This window comes from Amphiura filiformis, chromosome 12 (assembly GCF_039555335.1).
Source record: "Amphiura filiformis chromosome 12, Afil_fr2py, whole genome shotgun sequence".
NCBI classification, from domain to species: domain Eukaryota; kingdom Metazoa; phylum Echinodermata; class Ophiuroidea; order Amphilepidida; family Amphiuridae; genus Amphiura; species Amphiura filiformis.
In genome coordinates, this window is record NC_092639.1 from 59,403,617 (window position 1) to 59,426,851 (window position 23,235).

The 23,235-nt window shown below is 35.9% G+C and overlaps 1 protein-coding gene across 1 annotated transcript; it reads right to left on the reverse strand.

Moving 5' to 3' along the window:
- Positions 1 to 389: 389 nt before the first annotated feature.
- LOC140166502 (uncharacterized) lies at positions 390 to 19,522 on the reverse strand. Its single transcript, XM_072189982.1, has 7 exons — positions 19,292 to 19,522; positions 10,714 to 10,832; positions 7,950 to 8,019; positions 4,418 to 4,534; positions 3,458 to 3,643; positions 1,779 to 1,889; positions 390 to 860 (listed from the first exon to the last, which is right to left on the reverse strand). Exons 1-7 carry the CDS (start codon positions 19,463 to 19,465, stop codon positions 660 to 662), a joined length of 978 nt encoding a protein of 325 aa, XP_072046083.1. The 5' UTR covers positions 19,466 to 19,522; the 3' UTR covers positions 390 to 659.
- Between the last annotated feature and the right edge of the window lie 3,713 nt (positions 19,523 to 23,235).

Genomic DNA, 23,235 nt, shown 5'->3' on the forward strand with positions numbered 1-23,235 from the left:
TTCCCCGATGTACGTTTTGGGGCAATTCTGGCACGGGATCTCATAAATAACTTCAGCCGATTGCAATGGGTCACGCTTGTCTTTTGGATGGACTAACATGTTGCGTATCGTGCGGTGGGGTTTCATGCTAGTGGAGAATCCGTGTTTCTTAAAAATTCTTGAAACCCTCTCCGAGAGGCCCTCCACATAAGGGATGACCACAAGGCCTTTACTCCTCTCCCTAGTGTCTTTGGGGGACTTAACCTTAGGTTTATGGTTCTCTTTGTCCGCTTTAACTTTGTTGATCGACCACTCAGGGTAACCGCATCTTGTTGGATTAGAAGTAGAGGAAAAGACACCATGAACGAGGACGAGGGGGCTTACAGACTGGACAAAATTTATGACCAGGTCATAAATTCTTGGCAACAAGAAAGTTTGGCGACGTCATCAAAACCAGACAGAAGTGTTGCCGGTTCTAAAAACACCTAGAAACACCAGTACCAGAGTGAACAAGATTCCTGATAGGAATTGAAATATTTCTGAGTGAGTAGTATCATTTTATTGGATCTGAACAAGAACCTTTGTCAATCTAATGTATAAAGTTACTTTAAACAATGAGTTGTAAGTTGCTACATTGAGCCTATGATGAGCACACACAGCATGTTGCCTCAAATGAAGTTTCATGAATCAGCTTGTGGAGTATTTCCATATGTGGCATTGAATCTCACATCCAAATATTCCATACTCTCAATAGGTGGGTACTTATTGGACCCATCAATACATGTGATCATCTCCCCTTTGTCTGGGTGGCCGAAGAATGCTATCGACTGACGGATGCACTGCTTCTGGTCATCTGTCTGTGGCATCATCACACGATGGTTCTGAAAATGAGTAAAATATTTGTAAAATGAGTTAATATCATATACATTTTTGCCATCGTTATACACATCTCAAAAAAAGTAACTAACCCCCTTAAATAATGGACATTATTCAAAAACAGGCTATTGTATTACAAATCTGTAAAATGTGTTGGAAGCGGAATTTATTTCTGCGCATTTTGACACCTCATTTGATACGATAGCCCAGAAAACAATAAACACCAGTCAATTTAATGTAGTCAGGTCCAGATTTGAAAGTTGCACTTACAACAATACAAAAACACATATCATTATATTGAATACAAATCAATAGAATTTACTGCAACTTTCAAATCTTGGGTTACGTTGATTTACACGTACGCTGTGACGTCAATATTTAGTCAAATGCTACAAAATAGGTGTCAAAATATGCAGAAATAAATTCTGCTTCCAACGCATTTTACAGATTTGTAATACAATCGCCCATTTTTGAATAATGGCCATTATTTAAGGGGGGTATTTAGTTACTTTTTTAGATGTTTATATATTTAAAGGGGAAACAGGAAAAGTGATCTCACCTGGTCCTCAGGTTTCCAAGACCTGTGCCTTAATATATCTACTTCTTGCAAGATAACCATAGTGGCTAGAACTTATTTAGAATAAGAATTCCCAAATTCTTATTTCTCAACCCAAGGGTTAAGAACAAATTTGAACACTTGATTTGTTATGAGCATCTTTCTTTTCCTTGCACTTTTCATATACCTAATTTCTTTTCTTTCTCTTCATTCAGACCAGCAAAAATTTTCAGTTTGGACTGAGAATTTTGCTTAAGCCTGGTCCCATCAGGTCCCAAGCGTGTGTCTGCCCTGACCAACTTTTTAAACAAAGAAATGAATGCCATAGTCTGCATTCAACATATGCTTTAAACATGCCAATACTTACCGTTGACACCAATGTATCTGCAGTCCATCTTTGCATGAAATCAGCAATGTTGATAACGACTGTGCCATCTATGGGTGGGGCTTTGATGTAATCACCTTGCACGTTACGTACCTATAAATATTGATAAAAAAATCAAGTTGGTGGTAATGATATTATGCACTATACATCAATCCGAGAAGCGTTTCCTTTATTTGGCCCTCTATTGACGGAACCACAGATGTACCAGTGTGGGAGATTTAATTTGTTCAATCAATTCAAGATCATGTATTAAAATCACTAAATTGTGTAGAGTTCTGTGTAGCACACTAACAAGTAATTAAAGGAACCCCGACCTTGGGACACAGTAGTTTTACGTCGGGCACACCGCAGTAATGGCGTAGTCGAATTGGTGGACTATATTGAACTATTTGGACTGTGACCAATGGATTTTACAAGAGAGTAAAGCTTGTACAAAACATATTTTTGCAGAATGGGATTTAGTTGACGAGAAGTATTCTTGCCGGCATTGACCCCTGGTGATAGCAGCCAAACCTGATGCAAATTGATAGCATGACATCAATCAATCAAGTAGTTATGTCAGATGACCACTCATGGTAACCCCATGGCATTGCATACAGCAGTGGAAAAAGGTTCTGTTTGGGGTCAAAGATGTATCATATACTTAAGAAACCTTTTCAGTGTGGGATGCTGGATCTAATCCTTTCGTCTGATGTAATTGCTTTTGTATCTAAAGGGGAACTATGCCAATCAATATATGTGAGTGAACACTACGAATGAGCCGTAAACTTGGCAAATTGTATTCTGAGATACAGTGCAAAATGTACGTGAAGATCGTATTCATAGGTGTAATTACATAGGTGTCTTAATTAGGCGAGACATGTTTCTCATTTGATAGCGTTTAAACCAATCAATAATCCTATTGCTGAAGAGGATAATAATCTTCTACATATAGAATCATTAAATAGATTTAGTTTTTGTTTGCTTTGGCAAAATCCTGTTCAAGTGGTGGGTTACAATTGCATTGTATTTTGTCTAGGTACATGTATGTATAACCAACAATGACAATGAGAGGACATTTCTGAACCTCGTTGACTTGGGGATGATTTGAAATGACCGCCAATTATTATTACAAGCAATGTGGAAAAAGAGACACGTGTAGAACCGAAAAAAGGTACCATTTCGTTGAAGGAGCTGAGTTCAACAAACCATAACCCTGCTTCTGGATATTGTTTGAAGTCAAATTATATACTATTTTAAAGCTTATGATATATATTTTCTAAACACGAAATAAAACAAAATTGACCGGGCCGACTTTACGGCTGATTCGTAGTGTCCAGTCATATATATATATATATATATATATATACAGTCCAACCTCTCTTATCCAGACCTCTTTTATACATATCTCGCTGTTATCAGGTCATGTGGTCTTCGTAGAAAAACATATTTTAATGCTTTGGGAGCTTGATTCCATGCATTATATAAAATAACTATGTGGTATGCAGTCTCAAATACCATCTGTCAGTGTTATTACCCTATTCTGAAAAACCGTTTGCTGTTTCAATGTTAGAACTTCAGACATTTACATATAATTCTGTTAGCCATATTTTCACTTATCCAGCCAATGCTTGGTCCTATCATGGCCAGATAAGAGGTTGGACTGTATTTGGAATAATTACCTCCAGTCCTCCTTGACTGTCTTGGAATAAGAGTGTAATGCCGCCATAGTCTGAGTGTTCACCACATCTAACCTGTCCTTCCTTCACTCTTTTATCTCTGGTCGGTGGGTAGAATAATGTTCTCAAAGTTGTTGGATTCTCAGTGGTTCCCATCTTCTTGTGTGCTTTGACAAATATCATGGGATCCTATATTAGAGGAAAACATAATGTTACTAACAGCATAGTGATTAGTTATCATGATTGTTGGAAAAAATTGGATTGCCATGCATCAAAATCGAGAACCCTAACCACTGACCCATACTCTCTATAAAATAACTTGACATTCAACTAAAATATTTAAACATGACGGACCAAGCTGTGTCCACAAACACCATGAAGTCATGTGACCTGGGGTCCATTTCACTAAACTTTACGAAGCTTTGTAAGTCTCAAAATCGTTCGTAACTTACAACGAGTCGTAAGGGCTGGTAAGAATATGCCATTGCGTTATTTGCGATGTAAATCCACATATTTTTGAAAATCGAGGTGCGTTTTTTTTACCTCAAATCGCATATTTTTAGCAGGCCTAGGATAAGGGTTTAAATCTGTATCCTGCTATAACTTTGAGTCAGTACTCTTTGGTTATAACAATCTATTTGAACTGTGCCATTTGTGTGTCTCTCATGGAAGAGAAATGTACCTCAAAAATGCTTGCCATGTGCCTGGCAAACTTTCTGGGGCATGCTTGTTTGCAATTTGCAGGATACGCAATGACAAGGTAATGACAGCTTCCTCAATTTTGTTATTGTTGTTGTTCTTTGTTTTGTTTTGTTGTTGTTTTCTTAAAGAAATTATCTAGCAAATCATCAACAAGTCTGAAAATAATTGAAAAATTGTTCAGGGAACACAATTTAAACCAGCATTGCATTTGCAACCTACTGTGAGACCATAGACAACCCCTCCTCTGTTTTCTGGTCTTACCTCTAATTTGAGGCCTCTTGCCATAACTTCCAGCACTCTGTTATGTAGAGGAATGCACTCATTAAATAGGTCTGTAAGTGCTTCTCTAAATGATGGCATCTCTTCATCCGGCCAGAACTGCAAAGAAAATAAAAAAAATAAAGAAATTGTAAAAATTATTTTGCACCCATTTTCCTATGCTACGGTTGCTTTCAAATGTCGCAGTTGCCACTCCCACTGTAACAAAAAACTTGAACAATTTAAAAAACGTTTCTACACATATTTTGAATATTTTTTAAATTTTCTTTAAAAATATCAGTCAAAATCAATCCTTTGGCCAATGTTGTCTGTTTACTTGTATACAGAAAAAAATAATTCCATAATATTTTTTGCTGGGTATCAACTATTGATTGGTATTGATGAAATAGCACACTTATCTACTGCTGAAATTGGTTTGGATGAAGTATTGAAGTACCATAGTTATATATTGCTGATATTGGTATTGATGAAATAGCTATCAACTGTTGATATTGGTATTGATGAAGTAGCTATACTATTGATATTGGTACTGATGAAGTAGCTATCAACTGTTGATATTGGTATTGATGAAGTAGCTATACTATTGATATTGGTACTGATGAAGTAGCTATCTACTATTGATATTGGTATTGATAAAGTAGCTATCTACTGCTGATATTGGTATTGATAAAGTAGCTATCTACTGCTGATATTGGTATTGATGAAGTAGCTATCTACTGTCAATATTGGTATTGATGAAGTAGCTATCAACTGTTGATATTGGTATTGATGAAGTAGCAATCTACTATTGATATTGGTATTGATAAAGTAGCTATCAACTGTTGATATTGGTATTAATGAAGTAGCTATCTACAATTGATATTGGTATTGATGAAGTAGCTATCAACTGTTGATATTGGTATTGATGAAGCAGCTATCTTACTGTTGATATTGGTATTGATGAAGTAGCTATCTACTTTTGATATTGGAATTTACGAATTTTACAGAAATCATTGTACAGAAAATGTTTGAAAGAAAACATACAAATGTCAGGTTTCTAAAGGGCATCAAATGTAAATAACATTCAGAAAACATTTTTGAAAATTTGCGGCAAAACATATCATAATCAGGGACTGTCTTTTGGAATTTGCAGGAGAGCATTAAATAGCTCTTCTGGCACCTTCAAGGAGAGCTGTTTAGAGCATTTACAATAGAATGTAAGGAAAGAATGGTCAACTAAGGAGAGCTAAGAATCACACTCCTATATCAGATTTAAGGAGAGCAGAAGAGAGCGATTGCTCTTGCTCTCCTCAAAAGGCAGTCCCTGCATAATGTTATTTTAATATTACGTTAATTTTACGTTCATACCCCAGCCCTTAAAAGGGCTGGGGTATGAACGTTGGACAGTATTTATTTTGGGACATTAGAGCACATCAGACATATCGAATTGCATTCTGAATACGAAGAATGTCATTCTGATATCAAATAATTTTGAATTTTGAAATTCGAATTTAATACACATTTTATGGCAAATCATTAAAATTGATATTTTTGATATTTAACAGTACTTGAAGTAAACTTTATAAATCTGATGATTTATACTTAAAGTGTATGTAGGTGGGTTGAAAAACCCGACGATCAATTGAAAATTTTGACCTTTTCAGTATTGAAGATATGGATTTTTTTTCCCAAAACACCAACAAAAAATAGGTCTTTTTGGGAAAAAAATCCATATCTTCAATATGAAAGGTCAAAATTTTCAATTGACCGTCAGCTTTTCCTCCCTGCTACATACACTTTAAGAATATATCATTAGATTTATATAATTTACTTCGAGGACTGTTATATATCAAAAATTCAAAAATATCAAATTTTTATAATTTGTCATAAAATTTGTATTATATTGTGATTTTCAAAAAATGAAAATTATTTGATATCAGAAAGACATGCTTCGTATTCAGAATGCAATTCGATAGGTCTGAGGTGCTCTCATGTCCCACAAAAAATACTGTCGAAACGCAATAAACGCTCATTTTAGATCCCTTAAGTGATGACAAAATATTTGGCAAAGAGGTTTGCCAATAAATATTTTTCTGTTTGCTGGGTATCTACAATTGATATTGATGAAATAGCACAATCATCTACTGCTGATATTGGTATTTATATAGTAGCTTGGCTGTTGATATTGGAAGTGATAAAATAGCACCACAATCTTACAAATGTTTTCATGACCTTTACAATAAATGTCATTAAAATGTTATATGTTTTGACCAAAACCAAAACAGGTCTATGGCGCCTTTATAATGTTTAAACTTTTTGTGTGTGTTTGCTGTGTGGCTACCACATTGGTATTGATGAAAAAGCAGCTATCTACTGCTTAGGTCTATATTGTATAAAGTAGGTATCTACTGCTGATATTGATGAAGCAGGTTATCTACTGCTGATATTGGTATTGGTGAAGTAGTTTTATTCTTTTGATATTGGTATTGATGAAGTAGTTATCTACTGTTAATATTGGTGTTGATGAAATAGCACTGTTATCTACTGCTGATATTGGTAATGATGAAGTAGCTATCTACTGCTGATCATATTGGTGTTGATGAAGTAGCTATATACTACTGATATTGGATATTTAAGCTTTTGATGTGTACCTACCAGATGGGTACCGGAAGTGGAGGGGCTTAAAAGGCTGAAGTTCTCTATTGATGAAGTAGCCATCTACTGCTGATATTGGCATTGATGAAGTAGCTATCTACTGATGCTGATGTTTGTATTAATGACATAGCTATCTACTGCTGATATAGGTATTGATGTAGCATGTTACTACTTAATTGGATATATATTGCACTGATTAAATATCTAGATCTACTAATGAAATATGCATTGATGATGGCATTGCAACCAACCCATACAATGGTATTACATGTAGTGAATTACACTACTTATAGCTTGACTAGCTGCCAATGTTAATGATGTAACACTGCTGAAATTTCAAGATGCTTCCCTTGGACCCTTGGATCTACACCTAATATAAACATCTCAAAAAAAGTAACTAACCCCCCTTAAAAATAGCCATTATCAAAAAGGGACTATTGTATTACAAATCTGTAAAATACGTTGGAAGCAGAATTTATTTCTGCGCATTTTGACACCTCATTTGATACGATAGCCCAGAATACAATAAAACACCGGTCAATTTAAATGTAGTGAGGTCCAGATTTGAAAGTTGCAATACAAAAACACTCAGATATCATTACACCGATTTTCTTCCATTATACTGAATACAAAATCAATACAATTTACTGCAACTTTCAAATCTTGGGTTACATTGATTTAAATGTATGCTGTGGCGTCAATATTTAGTCAATTGCTACAAATAAGGTGTCAAAATGTGCGGAAATAAATTCTGCTTCCAACGCATTTTACAGATTCGTAATACAATCGCCCGTTTTTGAATAATGGTCATTATTTAAGGGGGGTTAGTTACTTTCGATTTGAGATGTTTAGTTGAACCACTTAAATCCTATGGACTTACCACTTCTGGAGCAGAAGGAGTGAAGTTAAAACCTTCTTTGAGATCTTTATATGGCCTGTCTGGATTCAATCTGAAAGTATGTAGAAAAATGAAAGGTATACGGATTAAGCCTACCCTTCTGTGTGATTAAATTAGCATACAACATAGGACTCAAGTATGCACAACTTCAATAACAAAGAATTGTATTTGTAACCTACCATCTGTCCTATATAATGTACTTCCATATCAAAATGAAAGCACTCATCACACAATTAACTAGAATTATGCAGTTTGTAATTACGGTGACCCCACACAAAGGCATGTAAATAAAAAGGTTTAATAAGGTAAGGTTTGACAATACAAATAATATAGAATATGCAAATAAGCTCATATTCATAAATATGCAAATAAAATTACACAAAACTATACAGCACATCAGCCCACCATATCCTATCACCATACCAAGTTTGAAGTTGATTGGTTATTGCGTTTAAGCTGCACAATGGATTAATGGTTTTGCTTCTCGACGCCTGGACACCTGGATGGACAGCCAACCACCCAGGCAGGCAGCCAACCAGGCAACCATCTGGATGATAACATGCCCCACATTTGCGTGGGGGCCAAAACACACCCACCCCATCACACACACCCCCACACCCCTCTACTTGAAACCAACACAACCCCCCCCATGTAGGACTACGCAAATAGGATGTAACTTCCTGACTTTCACCGTTAATTAGGGACATTACACAAATTATACAAAATTTGTGGAACATTTAGCCTATCAACCGGGGACATATTTTTGATCACCAATAGAGAGTCAACTCTTATTTTTTATTTACGATATTTGCAGCCCATTGCACATATTTATCAAATAGAGACGGTTCAGTTGAGTGAATGTAGGGTATCACTTTCACACTGACATCCCCGTTTAGCAGTAGCATGTTTTTGTAAAGTCCTGTTGTAATGTGCTAGAGGGGAATAGCATTATTATCATATTATTCCCCATAATGATATTCTGGCCAAAAGTACACTTTTATTCCCTCTGCAAATGATTTTTGGATCCTATTTTTTAACAATTACAGAAAGTTCATGATCTATCAATATTTTATACATTTTTGGCCCAATTTTGCTATTTTTTACAGACCGTTTGCAGACTTTTTATGGGGGTTGAGTTGCTACAGGCCTGGACTGAACGTAGTTCATCCACCAATCCAACAATGTATACTGATTTGACCTCACACCTCCTCCACCAATCTTCATGAAAATTGACCTGTCCTCACTCCTCAAACATTTTCAGTGATCACAAATTCATCATCACATCCACTAAGTGGCATTGAACCAAAACATTTGAACCAAACATTAACTCCTTCAATTTCCTGTCAATTCCATAATTCATAACTAAAACTTTTCAGTCTTTACTGCTTTTCTGTCATTTCTGTCTTTTACAGTTACCCAAAAGAGAAAGAGATGGTCAGTGAGCAGTCAAGGAAACTTTTACATCATGTGATTTTTGTATAAATTTTGTTCCATTTTTCATTTTGCCCGGAAGTAACCAAAGTTAAATTTCTTTGTTATAGAGGAATCTTGCTGTTATGATAATTAACATTAAAATAAACAGTGTGTATATCTCATTACTCAAAGGTTTATCATAGCAAGTATTAAATCAACCACAAACAGTTGAAACAAACACATTTTTATAGTGCCAGTTTCATTTTAAATGAACTACTCTGGGATATTTGAGGAAATAAAGATGATAAAATAAATCTATGGTACAGTACAAATTGTTACACAATAAAACCTGCACACTTTCTGTTTTGAGGTCATTGCGTGACAATTAAATACATTGTGGTCAATTGTGAGATATTAATGATGACCTTCATTTGTGTTCACATGTTTACAAATAATAAAATATGATTGATCACATGCATCCCATGAGGTTATGAATTTGTAGTAATCATGCATGTATGCAATTTTCACTCTAACTGTACCAAACATCAAAAAACCTCAATTCCAACAGCATACATGTATGTACGGGCGGGTATCTCACATGATTCGATTGCCTCATCATGCGAAGAGTGATATGGCGACGGAAAGCTTGGCAGGGCAAGCTACACCTTCATGGCAAGGTAGGCCCGTACACATCTGTGGCACCTTAGGGGTTGGTGGGTCAAAACCGCACCTGCCAAAAAAAGGTTTTCTCTTCTTCTCCCGGCTGGCTAGTGCCTACAACTTGAAATGTTAAGGCCCATCCCTGCCACCTACATTATTTTTATTTTGTAGAGATGTTAACAAACTTGTTTTTGGTAGCCTAACCTGAAACTATTTTTCAGAGTGGACAGTCTGGCCCCTACCACCCCTGATTATGTTGCTGGTATAGATCAGTAGCGTAGCCTGCCAGGGGGCAGGAGGGCACACAAATGAAAGAGAAAAGTATCCCCAATAAAAAAATGAAAGTGAAAATTGGGAAGGCAAAGGAAAAAAAGAGGCAAGAAGCTTGTTTTCCACCAAAACTCACCTCGATCATGGACCAAAATAGCATTCAAATTACCACATTTTTTACGTTACACATGCACATTGTCCCAATAAAGCCCTCTTTTGGAAGCTCAAAGACTTTACAATTACATGTAGTCTCGCTAAAAAGAAAAACCCGGTATATATTTCCCACCGATTGTACCCGCTCAAAATGATGCTACTGGCAAATCTTTTCCCCTCAAAATTTGAATTCTCTTCGGGCCCTGACCAAGACAGCTGGCTATGCCCTTGTGGTAGAAGTATAACTTACCCTTCCCTCTCAGATTGAATATACCCATGATTAGAACTATTATAAGGCCGCAGATATTTCTGTTTCACATTGGAATCTAGTTGGAAAAACTCTCTGGATTTGTCAAAGACTCGTTTAATCTGAAAAGAAACATATGTAGAAAAAAAGTTTCATGATGTTAAGGAATCGAATAGTTATGTTTGCACAGTATTTTTGTGGGACATGAGAACACATTAGACACATCAAATTGTATTCTGAATACAAGGAATGTCCTTCTGATAATTCTGGTAATTTAGATTGTTTAAAATTTCACGATATATACAAGTTTTATGGCAAATTATTAGAAATTGATATTTTTAATTTATTTTTATTTTTTATATTTAACAGCTAGTCCTCGAAGTAAGCTTTATAAATCTAATTAATGATAAGTACCGGTACTTAAAGTGTATGAAAAGTCGTCCATCATTTGAAAATGTTGACCTTTCATATTGAAAATATAGATTTTTTCCCCCAAAAGTGGGGAAAAATGTATATCCTGTCTTTATCCTGTCTATAAATGTCTTTAAAATGATGCCATTTCTCAGCTTCTACAAATGTATGTATTATATGCAAACAGCTACCGGGATTTCACCGCCCACAAGCGGGCCACGCTGTATACTTGTTTCGTGCTGCAGCTAGATCACACTTTGACTTTTCTATATCACCCACCCTTTCTACAACAACATGAAAATGTATTTTGCTCTTTATAAGTACAGCCACTGCCTTTAAAATCTTATAAAACATCTAGGGTTTTCCAGGTACCTTCATATTCGAGCTAGCTATCTTATCAGACAATTTAATAATGCATGGTTTCAGGCATCCAAGCATATGCCCTTATAGCCATTTAATACAAATTACTGTACAATTTGAGATGAAATTATGAAGTTCATGTGATTGATCGTTTATGACAAGGCAGACACACCGAACAGACTTGCTTTCAAAATCTGTGGCTTTATTCTACTCACTAATATGTAGAGTTGATCACTTGTCAATTTCATCCTACAATGTATAGTATACATTGTATACATGTATCACATACTTGTGTGATTTTTATTACCATTGTCAATGTTTAAAGAGGTTACTGCACATCCGTTATTTGGAGGGCATTATGAAAAATCTAAACATTTTACCTTTGGAACCGAGGAACATTCCGAAGACCAAAGCAAAATGTTTATATTTTTCACAATGCCGGATATATTACTGATGCAAAGTTATTAACCTCATTCATAACCGTCACTTTCATCTTTTCGCTTTACAAAATAACACACAGTTTTCCTCAGAAATATTTTTTTTTTACATTTTGCCTTTCCAAAAATTGATCAGGCTAAAACAGGACGACCAATAACAATCTGTGCAAATATGGTTGCGCGCAATCCAAATACGGCAGCCAGCACTCTCGCAATTTGTTTGACTTGCTGTGCAGGAGGTGTAGGGATCAACATATGGATCAGAGTCTGGCCCAAGTAGCTTTGAAAGAGATGGACACTCCGGCCTGTGAACACAGGTTTGTCCCCTTTACTTTTACCTCATTTTGCTTGTTTGACTCTAGTGGGACATGGACCTAGTGGGACATGGACCAAGTAGGACATGGTCCTAGTGGGACATGGACCAAGTGGGACATGGCCCTAGTGGGACATGGTCCTAGTGGGACATGGACCAAGTGGGACATGGCCCTAGTAGTGGGATTGGACGAATTCAAAGTGGCATTGGACCAAATTGGATTGGACCAAGTGGGAACTGGATCAAGTGGGAATGGACCAAGTGGCATTGGACCAAATGGGATTGGACGAAGTGGGATTGGACCAAGTGGAATAATCCCTCATTATGTGCGGGTACACTCTTTCAGCCAGGCTTTAAAGACGAGTGGGATGGCAGGAGCCAAATTTTTCCAGTTTAAGCCGAACTAAAAGACTGTCAGTGTCTTTAGTAATGCTTGATCTTATAGGAAATGAATCAAGGAAGCCAATAATCACATCAAAACAAATGTTTTGGGCATTTCCACCTCCTGAGGAAAATCTTGCACTTGTGGTTGCATAATGACACCCTTAATTAAAACCTTGGGGTTTCTTTGTTTGTTTTATTTCTTCTTTAACACCATTAATCATCTGTTCTCCCTTATAGAACCCATACCATTCCTCTTGTATGTCAGCTTTATTTGTCTCAGTATTCAAGTGTTCCCCTCTGACCCACCTTAATGCTAGCTTCAATGCTAGCTATATAATGTAAAATGTATTTTTCTTTACAAATAAAACCCTGCAAAAATTCTTGAACAGTTTCATCCAGGAAGGAGCGTATCTAGGTATACAATGTAAGGATGATGCATGATGTTAAGTGTGTTTGACATAAGGCATCTGTCCAAGCCAAGTGTGCCATAGGCTAGGATACCCAGGTGTACTCTAGCTACTTCACAGCCCTACAGGCACAATAGAGAACACCTAGGCTAATCTACCAGGAAATACAGCCCTGGAATTGTTTTACATGTACCTGGGGAAAATGTGTTTAGAGAATAAATTTTGTCTCTTATTACAAGATATACATTTTAAAAAAAGGGGGGGGGGTAACCCTATAGGTTGAATGTCTTTAAACTACATATGTACATGTCAAATATATTTTCCCCTTTATGCATCTATGTCAGCAAGCAAGAACATTTTCAGTGTAAATGTGAATAATTAGCACAATTAGCAGGCCTGGAAAAAATTGGGAATTCAGGAATCTCCTTGCTGGGAAATTCCATGTTTGGAGGGAAAAAATCAAGAAATGCATAAGGGAAATATCTAATGCTGGAGGGAAATTATGTCATTCTGGAGGGAAATTCTGCCTAGCTTGCTGGGAAATTTAACATTTTTCCAGGCCTGACAATTAGCAAGCCATTACTTTGGTATACAAGAGCTGTGTCCCGTATTCTCATCCAAGTGCGTGTCAACTCCTTTGTACAAATTCTTTAGCATTCAGTCACCACATGGTCGGCAGAACCAATAATTTCTTACTTTAGTATGCAATTGAATACAGTTTATGGTTAAGATTAGAATTTAGGACTTACATGTAGGTGTAAGGGTTTCTAACTCTTAAAATAACCATAAAGAGCTTGAAATAAATAAAAATTCCTTTAAAAAAGGAATGGGGCGCCCAATGTGAGCTTGGACGTGACGGTGAATTCCATGGTGTGTAGATTTGGTATTATAATGATTTTTCTAGGGAAGAGTACGTAGAAGATGATCAAATGCAAGAGAAATGTGTTTGATTGGGGAAGGTGTATGACAGGACCGTTTTGGATGAAATAAATGGGATTGAAGCTTTTGTGTCAATTTATGATTATGTGGGGTGGGGATTTCTGTTTTGGGACCTATTGTAGTGAGGAGATTGCTTTGGATATTGAATATTGTTGAATTTCGTTATGCAGGGGTATATGATGAATAGTATAGAAGACACAAATAAGTAAGCTCCCCTGGCAAAATATAGGGGGGGGTTATCCCCCACCCGGGATCTACGCCTATGTTGACCAATAGAAAGCGTTAAGTTTTTATAAATGTATAACGTCTGTGATACATATACATCATCTACTTGCTAATACACTGAAAATCAAATAGAGATGAAGGATAAAGAGGAAGAGTCTTTCAAAATGACACAGTTCACGAATCAGGTGTATAGTCATTTGTTGTAACTTTCCATTTTCATATCTAACCTACTCTGCACTAAATCTTACAATAATTCGTGATTTGAGGCATAATGATACCTACATCCTGACTCTGACATATAGGCCTATAACTCCCCAGCAAACAAACTTTCCAAGTCAATTATATCATGCAAATAATAACATTTGGCCTACTAGAGCTCTAATTAAGATAACATCTAATTAAGCAAACATTACTGGGTAGCATCAAGGTTTAAGAACTGTTCCCATGATAGATAAGCATGTTGTGGATCCTAGTGTATGGTCAAAGTATATGCCGTGTTGTTTCCTAATACAGTTTGCCGCCCAATTGTGCCACCATATTACAACTCTGGCAATAACACGCTATATAGATTTGTTTATGGTAATTGGCAAACAAAGGCCATTGATCTTATGGTCAAATGTCATCGCTCTATCGGGTTTTAAGACAAACGGTGGTCAGGTTGAAGGCATACAAAGGTCGTGGATTATTTGGTGTTTTTACAAATCCATTAATTTTGTCTTTTAAACAAAGAATATCGCACACCATTTTATCCTGTGCATAACAGAAAACAATAATAAAATAAAATCCAAACATATTGTGGTTTTATTTCTGAGCAAGGGCATAATTTTAGCAAAACAATTGCGGAGTAAATCTAGTAAGAGTGAAATTAGATGCTTCTCACAAACACATGCCTATATTGTGGGATGCCTCCGTAGAGGGCGCCCCAAAAACATGTTCCAGTGTATGAGACTGATTTTGGTCTTTTACAGAGTCCACACTCTATTACTACATGTACCTGCAATATTTGGTGACAATTAAGTACGGTATTTAGTTCTTCATACATTGTAGGGTGTAGCATAGTATAGTACTAATACAAATTGTATGCTGCAATTTGGTATGCATTATTGCATTTGTGATGCGATCAAGCAAAATGAGTCAGATGTCGGGAATATTGATTTTGAGATATAATCCATTTAGTATTCAACTTCCTTTATTGTTCTGAGCAACACTAAAATGGATATATCTCTGGAACTCTAAGCTAAGTCTAATTATGATGGGGTTTTCAGCAAAATATACATATAGCTCTGAAAATGAATCATCTAATGAGATTGAAAACTGAATTTTTATTTTGATCGACATCGGACTCATTTTGCTTGATCGCATCACATTTGACCACCACATTTTATGATTCCTATCAAAATCATCATATTTTATGATTTGGTTCACAGCTGTTCAATATATGCCTATTTTTTATTTTAAAATAAAAGGTACAGCCAGCCATTGGGCATATACATGTAAAGCATAATTTATGTGTTATAATTTATTTTATATGTAGGCCTATGTTTCTATTCTGGTAAAGATCATAGACACTGAAAAAAGAATGCAGCTTTGCTTTTGATTTCTCAGTGTTCAAATTTCTTTCTTATAAAAGAAAAAGAAATTTATACAGCATTGCTGAAATGGTGTGTTTGGTCATGATGCAAACTGTGCCTTTATTTTGCTTTTGGACAAGTGTCAAAATTTGCAATACCACTTGCAGTGTCTGTTATACCATACAATGTACGAAAACAAAAATGCCAAAAAATCTTATTTTGTTAAAAAAAACGCAATCTTGACATACACACATTTTCAATTTTATCTACAATGTACAAGGTCAACTTTTATTAGTGCTGACCTAGACTACTCCCCATTCAAGAAAAATACAGCACTAATTTTTTGGGATTAAAAATTATTATCAAGTTCTGCCAAATGAAACATAGCTCAATCCTAATCTTTTATTTGGTCCTAACTGGAGATAAAAGAAAAAGTTCACTATTTTACTAATTTCTTGAAAAGATGTTACATATTTTTGAGGCAGTGCTACTTGTTGACATCATTTTCATGCATACAAGAATTTGCAGAAACTTTTAAGACTTGCCCCTACTGACATGCCATATTTGGAAAGACTGGACATTTTCCTTTCAGAAAATATATACTTTTACTATTATAGGGTCTATAGTTTGTAAATTATTAGTGAACATTTCAATGCAAAATGATGCACGATCCTTGAAATTTTCTGACGAAATGCAAAGGAACACCACTTCATGACACACAGCTATACACATGATTCCTTGCCATTTTTAAAGAAATTTGCAAGTTTTTACATATATTTTACCGTATGTATCCATTCTAGGTAAAGGTGTTATCGATTGTCGTATGTGTCCTATTATCGTCGACATGACCTTAAATCTGCCATGTGAAAAATAAACTGTCCCTTTTCGACACATAAGAAAAATTGATGAAATTTTCATGCTATTTTGTCAGAATATATATATGCGAATAAGTCACAAATTACCTCCTGAAGTCGACCCGAACCTGGAAGTAGAATGAACCAGGAAGTAGTAGTACATTGTATGTTTACACCAGAAGTCGGCGTTCGTAACACATCGGCAATCGGCATGATATTAAACTTATAGATCTATCAACTTTTTTCAGCATTTTTAAAATATCATTATGAGTGTCGACACATGTCGATTGTTGTATTTTTCCCAGATGAAGTGTTGAATTCGGAATCATGTGTCGATATACCTCTAATTCTAGGTAAACTGTACTGTAATTAACTGTTTATAAACTTGAGATGACATGATGTCCATGAATGTGTCACATCTTCATCTCCCTCCCTCCACATCATCAACTCCATCCGACCATGGAGGTATATAAATAAATGGAGTATGATCTAGCCAAGCATCTTTTGTACTACGTTGGTTATGACCAATTATTGTTGAATAGGCAATTTCAGGGGATATTGATTATGCTAAGCTGATTACATTGTTAAGTCTGTTTCACTGGTCATTTATTTCAATGGGGTGCTAAATGCAGTTACTTATAATGTTTATTGGAAAGTGCTCATGTTTCAGAAAATTTAATATCAAAATGTCATTTTCGCCAAAAAATTGCATTGAAATCAGTCTTTTTGAAAAAAATAAACACCCTATCTGTAGGCCTATATCTGTGGTCGTATTGTGACCCCCTACATTTTGGTCATGATTCTTGAAACATTAAAATTAGGCTATGACCCCTATTTTTCTTTCCAAAAGTTATGACCCCCCGGTATAGGCCTATTTGGAACCCCCTCCAAAGAAAATGATGGCCCCTAATAATATTAATAATCATTTAGGCCTAAATACTGATAATTATTTATTATAAAATGAGAAGTTTAATGATGATGAAAAGATTTTAGCTGAATTCAAGTACTTCCGGTAAATTTTACTCGCTCTTAACTCAATTGGCCCAAATTGGCCCAACATAATTTTTTCGCAATCGGAAGGTAAAAACGTTTTGCTTTCATTTGCACTATATTTGAACTCCTCAGACCCCTTAAAAGCTTAATATATGAACATGAAAACTAAGTATATTTGTCAAGTTACGGGACAACTAGTGTTGAAAACAGTTTCATAACTTGAGAACAGAACATCCAAATTTCATCGGGTTTTCGCACAATCATACATTGAAATTATAAGCTATCAAAACTGGCGACTTTGAACAGCTAATTGACTAGCTGACGTCATTATACAGTCTCTTTTACAAGCCTTCCGATGCGGGTCAATGTAGGGTCAATTCCTATGAGGAAATTTTGGGAGTGACGATCAATGAACCATGGTAGAGTCTCATAACCATCGTGGATATCAATAGCTTGGCTGAAGTGGCTAGTCATTCAAGTTTGGTGACTCATTGAATAGAGGTAATCGGATAATCTCCACTTAAGAGATTAGAATTCTGGCGATCATTCTCCATTTATTTATATACCTCCATGATCCGACTGTCAACTGGTCAAGAGCCAGATACGTACTTTGCTCATCAAGAAGTCTAGCCACGAATTTGCTCACCGATAGCTTCACATTCTAGGCTAGAAACCATTGCATTCAAAATCTAGTCAGATTTGCTGAAGCATAAGACCGTGTACAGCAATAGAAGTTAAGAAGTATACACAGCCGATTGCATCAAAAATGTTGCTAAAATTCTACATGTTTTAAAAGCAAAATTTTTGACTGTCCAAAATAGGCAAATCTTGCTCAAAAGATACTACCTAGTCTTAACTTTCATCAAAATTTCAACATTAACAAAATAAATAACCTCAGTCGCAAAACTATAGCAAGGCACCCTAGCATCCAATGCGTAACTATCATACGCTACATGTAGAGTTCTCGAGTACCGTACCGTAACAGATACTGTACAGTATAATTACATGTATATTGAATTGCATATATATACAATATAGGTATCACAGGGAAACCTCGGTTAACACATTTGTTAGTCAGTCAAAATGGCCTAAACCGGCAATACAAATTTACATTGAAATTAAAAAGAAGCTTTTTAAGAAGGAAACCTTCATAAATATGTTGTCTATACTTCACTTGACCCAAATATATGATTTTTTTTTTTTTTTTTATTCTTGCACATGGAATTTCAGAGAGATTTTGATAGCAGTTCCATTAAAAAAAGGTGCTATCGTCATGAGACTAAGATCTACATGTAGAAACACCCCGTAATGCTGTTTTGGGGAATTTTGCTAGGAGAATCTTTTTGATGAAAGTCAATCTTTGACAAGATGTAACTTTGCTACGGAAAGTGCTATGACAAAAGGTTTTCAGTGTTGACTTTCTTTACTCAAGGGCTTTAATTTGATATATAAAATGATGCAGTTTGATGGCAAATTTGAATTCACCTGGCATACCTATACAATAGCACAATGAGCATAAATAGCAGTTGATTCATGGATGATATTGAATTTGTGAGTAACACATCAGCGTCAATTAAGTTCACAGTGACCTTGTACTTTGTCACATCACGTACTCTTCGAATCATAGGTCAACTGTACTGTATGTAGGTCGTAAAACATGTAAAATAAGATAAGCCAAGGACATTACCTTCTCTCCTGTTACTTCTGGTACACCAAAGTTTTTGAGGTAGACAAAACCAATCGTTGAAAACGCCTCATAGATCTCATCAATAAGCTTCTGAAAATTTTCAGTATCTGGCTTGTCCTTCTCCAGACTATATGCAGAGAAATCTACGATAGGAATTGACGTGATTCGTGACATTTTGCTGCTATTTGTTTGCTACTTCGCTCCCACTATACACTGCCCGTTTGAATGTTTTGCACAGCAGCTGTTTTTATTTGGATCATTTAGCGAAGCCCGTATCCCTTTTTGACATGGACAGCGCGTGATCAATTCAAACTCCACCGCGCCAATTCGGTAAAACTTTTATAAACCAAGATGTATAAAACCAGAGAGATGATCTTCTCTGATAAAACACAGCCAAATAAAGTTTGACAATTTTATTAAAGTGTTGCGATTTGGTAGTTCACAGCATCTTGCGAATGGTAGTCAGCTTTTCATAACGAGTGTGTAGATATCACAGATACTTTTGTAAAATTGTAGGTCCTGTGGTTCTTTGGTTATGTTGTAGGAGGGCTGAAACACCTGCAACACTTACATAAACGTACATAACTCATTAACAACGATAAATCAAGCAAGGTTTGAAAGTATATGGTTTGTTGAATGAACTTTTGCAAAATATCAAAGTGTTATTTTTCAATAATATATTGATTTACATAATGAAAATCGATATTTTTTTGGCTGCTTCGACCAACAGTACCGTAATGGGGTAACTTTGGGCACTTTTCAGTTTTTAAACCACTGCTTCCAAACAAAACCAATTTTATTTCAAATTATCTCTTTTTTATGACATTATGGTTCCCTTCTACACCTTTAAGCCTTGAAAAATATTTTTAAATAATTTTGAAAGGGTGCCCTAGGGGTTAAAAATGACCTGACCAAAGTTACCCCGCATTTGGGGCAACTTTGGTCAGAATATTACATTCCATGAAGAAAAAAAATCAAAAAAACTGATCTTCGTTGTATATGGGCAAATTTTTTTTTGTTGTGACATTTGACCCCTTCCAAAATTAATCAAGCACACATCGTTGCTCACAAATATCGATTTTTATTTTTTCTGAAAAAATGTAAAAAAATTCTCATTTTTGGTCAAAAATGCCGATATTTTCGTACATTTCAAGGAAATTGGACATGAGCGACTATTATTTCTTCCAAATATATTTCTTAACAAATTAAGACCAAATATGACTAAAAACAATATTGCTGTACGGAAATATGACCATTTAAAAAAATCTATTTGACCAATCAAAGTTACCCCGCTGACCGAAGTTACCCCATTTTACGGTACCTTGTCTACCCTTAAAAAGTCGCCACTATATAGTTCCATCTCCTTTTAATCAGAGTCTGATGAGTTTATGGCAAAATAATTTATATAATAATATTTCTATAAAGGTTTTGGGTTCACGAAGAGGGGGTTAAAAAATTTTAAACTTGAAAAAAAAATCAAGTATTTCTGAACACTCTCTAATCAAGCATACCGTATATAGTCACAGAAACTGTTATCAGCAAAAGCCGTTTAATAGTGTATCACTTAGGGCTTAAGGGGGCTGGGATTTTCTTCAGAAGGGGGGGGGGTCCTAAATTTACAAAAAGTAGGCGTCACACCCACACACACACCCCACCCCACCGATACACCCTAAGCTAAAATTGTCATTTTGAATAAAATAAACACACTATCTGTAGTCATCTTGTGACTTCCTACATTTTGTACACTCCCTCCAGTATGTTTGGGAACAGCTCCCCCCCCCCTTCCGAAGAAAATACCAGCCCCTAATGCATGAAATGTGTGAGAGGCCGCATATTAAAACAACATTTCGTGATCCACAGTCTTATTCCCCCAAAACATTTCTCAAAATAAGTTGAAATTTTTATACCACTATACCTCTAGCTACATAATGTTTATGCCTACCAAAAACAATTCTTGCTGATTAATTCGTTTAGCAAAAATATCGTCAAATTTGAATTTCGTATGATTTGGGGGGGGGGGGGGGACAGCATGTTTTGCCGACGGAAATATTTTGTGAATTGTAGACCCAATTTTTTTTTTAAAGTGGGGGTGTGGGGGGGGAGTGGGGGGTGTAACGGTCAAACAAATTTTCGACAAATTCTTTTTAATTAGTAACTACCGTAAAATGGGGTAACTTCGGTCAGCAGGGTAACTTTGGTCAGTCAAATATATTTTCTTAAATGGTCATATTTTCGTACAGCAATATTGTTTTTAGTCATATTTGGTGTCAATTTGTTAAGAAATATATTTGGAAGAAATAATAGCCGCTCATGTCCAATTTCCTCGAAATTTACGAAACAATCTGGATTTTTGACCAAAAATGAGCATTTTTTTCTCAGAAAAAATAAAAATCGATATTTGTGAGCAAAGATGTGTGCTTGATTAATTTTGCAAGGATCAAATGTCATAAAAAAAAAAACTTCCCATATACAGCGAAGATCAATTTTTAAAATTTTTTTCTTCATGGAATGGGAATATTCTGACCAAAGTTTCCCCAAATGCGGGGTAACTTTGGTCATGCTATTTTTATAGGGCACCCTTGCAAAATTATTTAATTTTTTTTTTCAATTTCAATGTGTAGAAGGGAACCCTAATGTCATAAAAAAGAGATAATTAGAAATATAATTGGTTTTGTTTGGAAGCAGTGCCTTAAAAACTCTGAAAAGTGCCCAAAGTTACCCCATTTTACGGTACTATAACATTAACAATAGGTCTATTACGTAACAACAGCAGAATTTCGTAACACATTAATCTTTTATATGACACTTGCAATTTGCCGACAATCACATAACGACTACATTTGCCGACAATCACATGGTTTTGATGACATGCAACAGTCAATTTTGTGTATTGGGGGTGTCCCTGGGGTGTGTCACACCCCATACCCCCTCTAGCGACGGCCCTGCCTATGGAGCAGTTAACGCGTGACCATGCATACCTCGCAAACGCAAAATCGTAACTTCAACTGAAAGCTTTTTTCATGGATATCTGTACTGAAAAATGTCATAAAAAGAGGATGCTATGATCACGAAATTCTCCTTTAAGTACAAAAATACTTGTAACTCAAAATGGCTTTTTGCACAGTCTGATGGTACCAAAATAATCCTTGCCACTGGACACCTATTATGATTGTAGGCCTACGCGACACATAAGTTATAGCCACAGAAACTGTTATCGGCGATTGAGAGGGGGCGGCAAAAGATGATATCACAGGAGAGTGTCAGTGACACTGTGACAGCGCTCACTTTTTTTACTGATTTTGAGGCAATTCTTGACCGTTTTCAACCACTGAATGAACTTTTTTGGCCGTCTCGGTATCCTATATTCCTCAATCTCCCGTATGAATTTGGCGACATTTGGATCAAAACTGATGGAGCGTTGCAAATACGTCCAGTAGCGTGCCAGGATTTTGGTATGAGGGGGGAAAATATTTAAACACATATAGGGTACATAAATATAATAAGCATACACAATCATGGACTTAAAATGGGTAAACTAACCCATATATACAATTTGAAAATAAATAACCAACAAATAAAAAATGAAGAATTCAAAATTTGCAAGCAAAAACCATTTACAAAACTGTAGATTTAAAAGTAGGCTAATGATGAGTGGAGTGAGGAGGAAGGGGTCGGCCGGGGTGGAACTAATATGGGTCACAACATTTTTGACCTAGCTCTCTATAGAAGAAGAAAAATGGGACCAAGTGAGAAACCAATTCCAAAATTATTGGAAGATGATCCTAGAGAGTCTACACCGGAGGAACTTTTGGAAGAAATCAAGCATACAGTACTCTTACAGATTCAGCACATGAGACACTGTCAAAACGTAATAGAAAGAAAAAGCCATGGCTTACCGAAGAAGTTTTCGACCTGGCTGACCAACGAAGGATGGTCGAGGAAAA

Bases quoted from the DNA above. Each gene is read 5' to 3' on its own strand.
- LOC140166502 (XM_072189982.1), bottom strand. From the start codon at position 19,465: ATGTCACGAATCACGTCAATTCCTATCGTAGATTTCTCTGCATATAGT. The intron at 3,644-4,417 runs GTAAGACCAGAA...CCTCTAATATAG, and splicing joins CAAGAGGCCTCAAATTAGAG to GATCCCATGATATTTGTCAA. The intron at 1,890-3,457 runs GTAATTATTCCA...CAATATTTATAG, and splicing joins ACAGTCAAGGAGGACTGGAG to GTACGTAACGTGCAAGGTGA.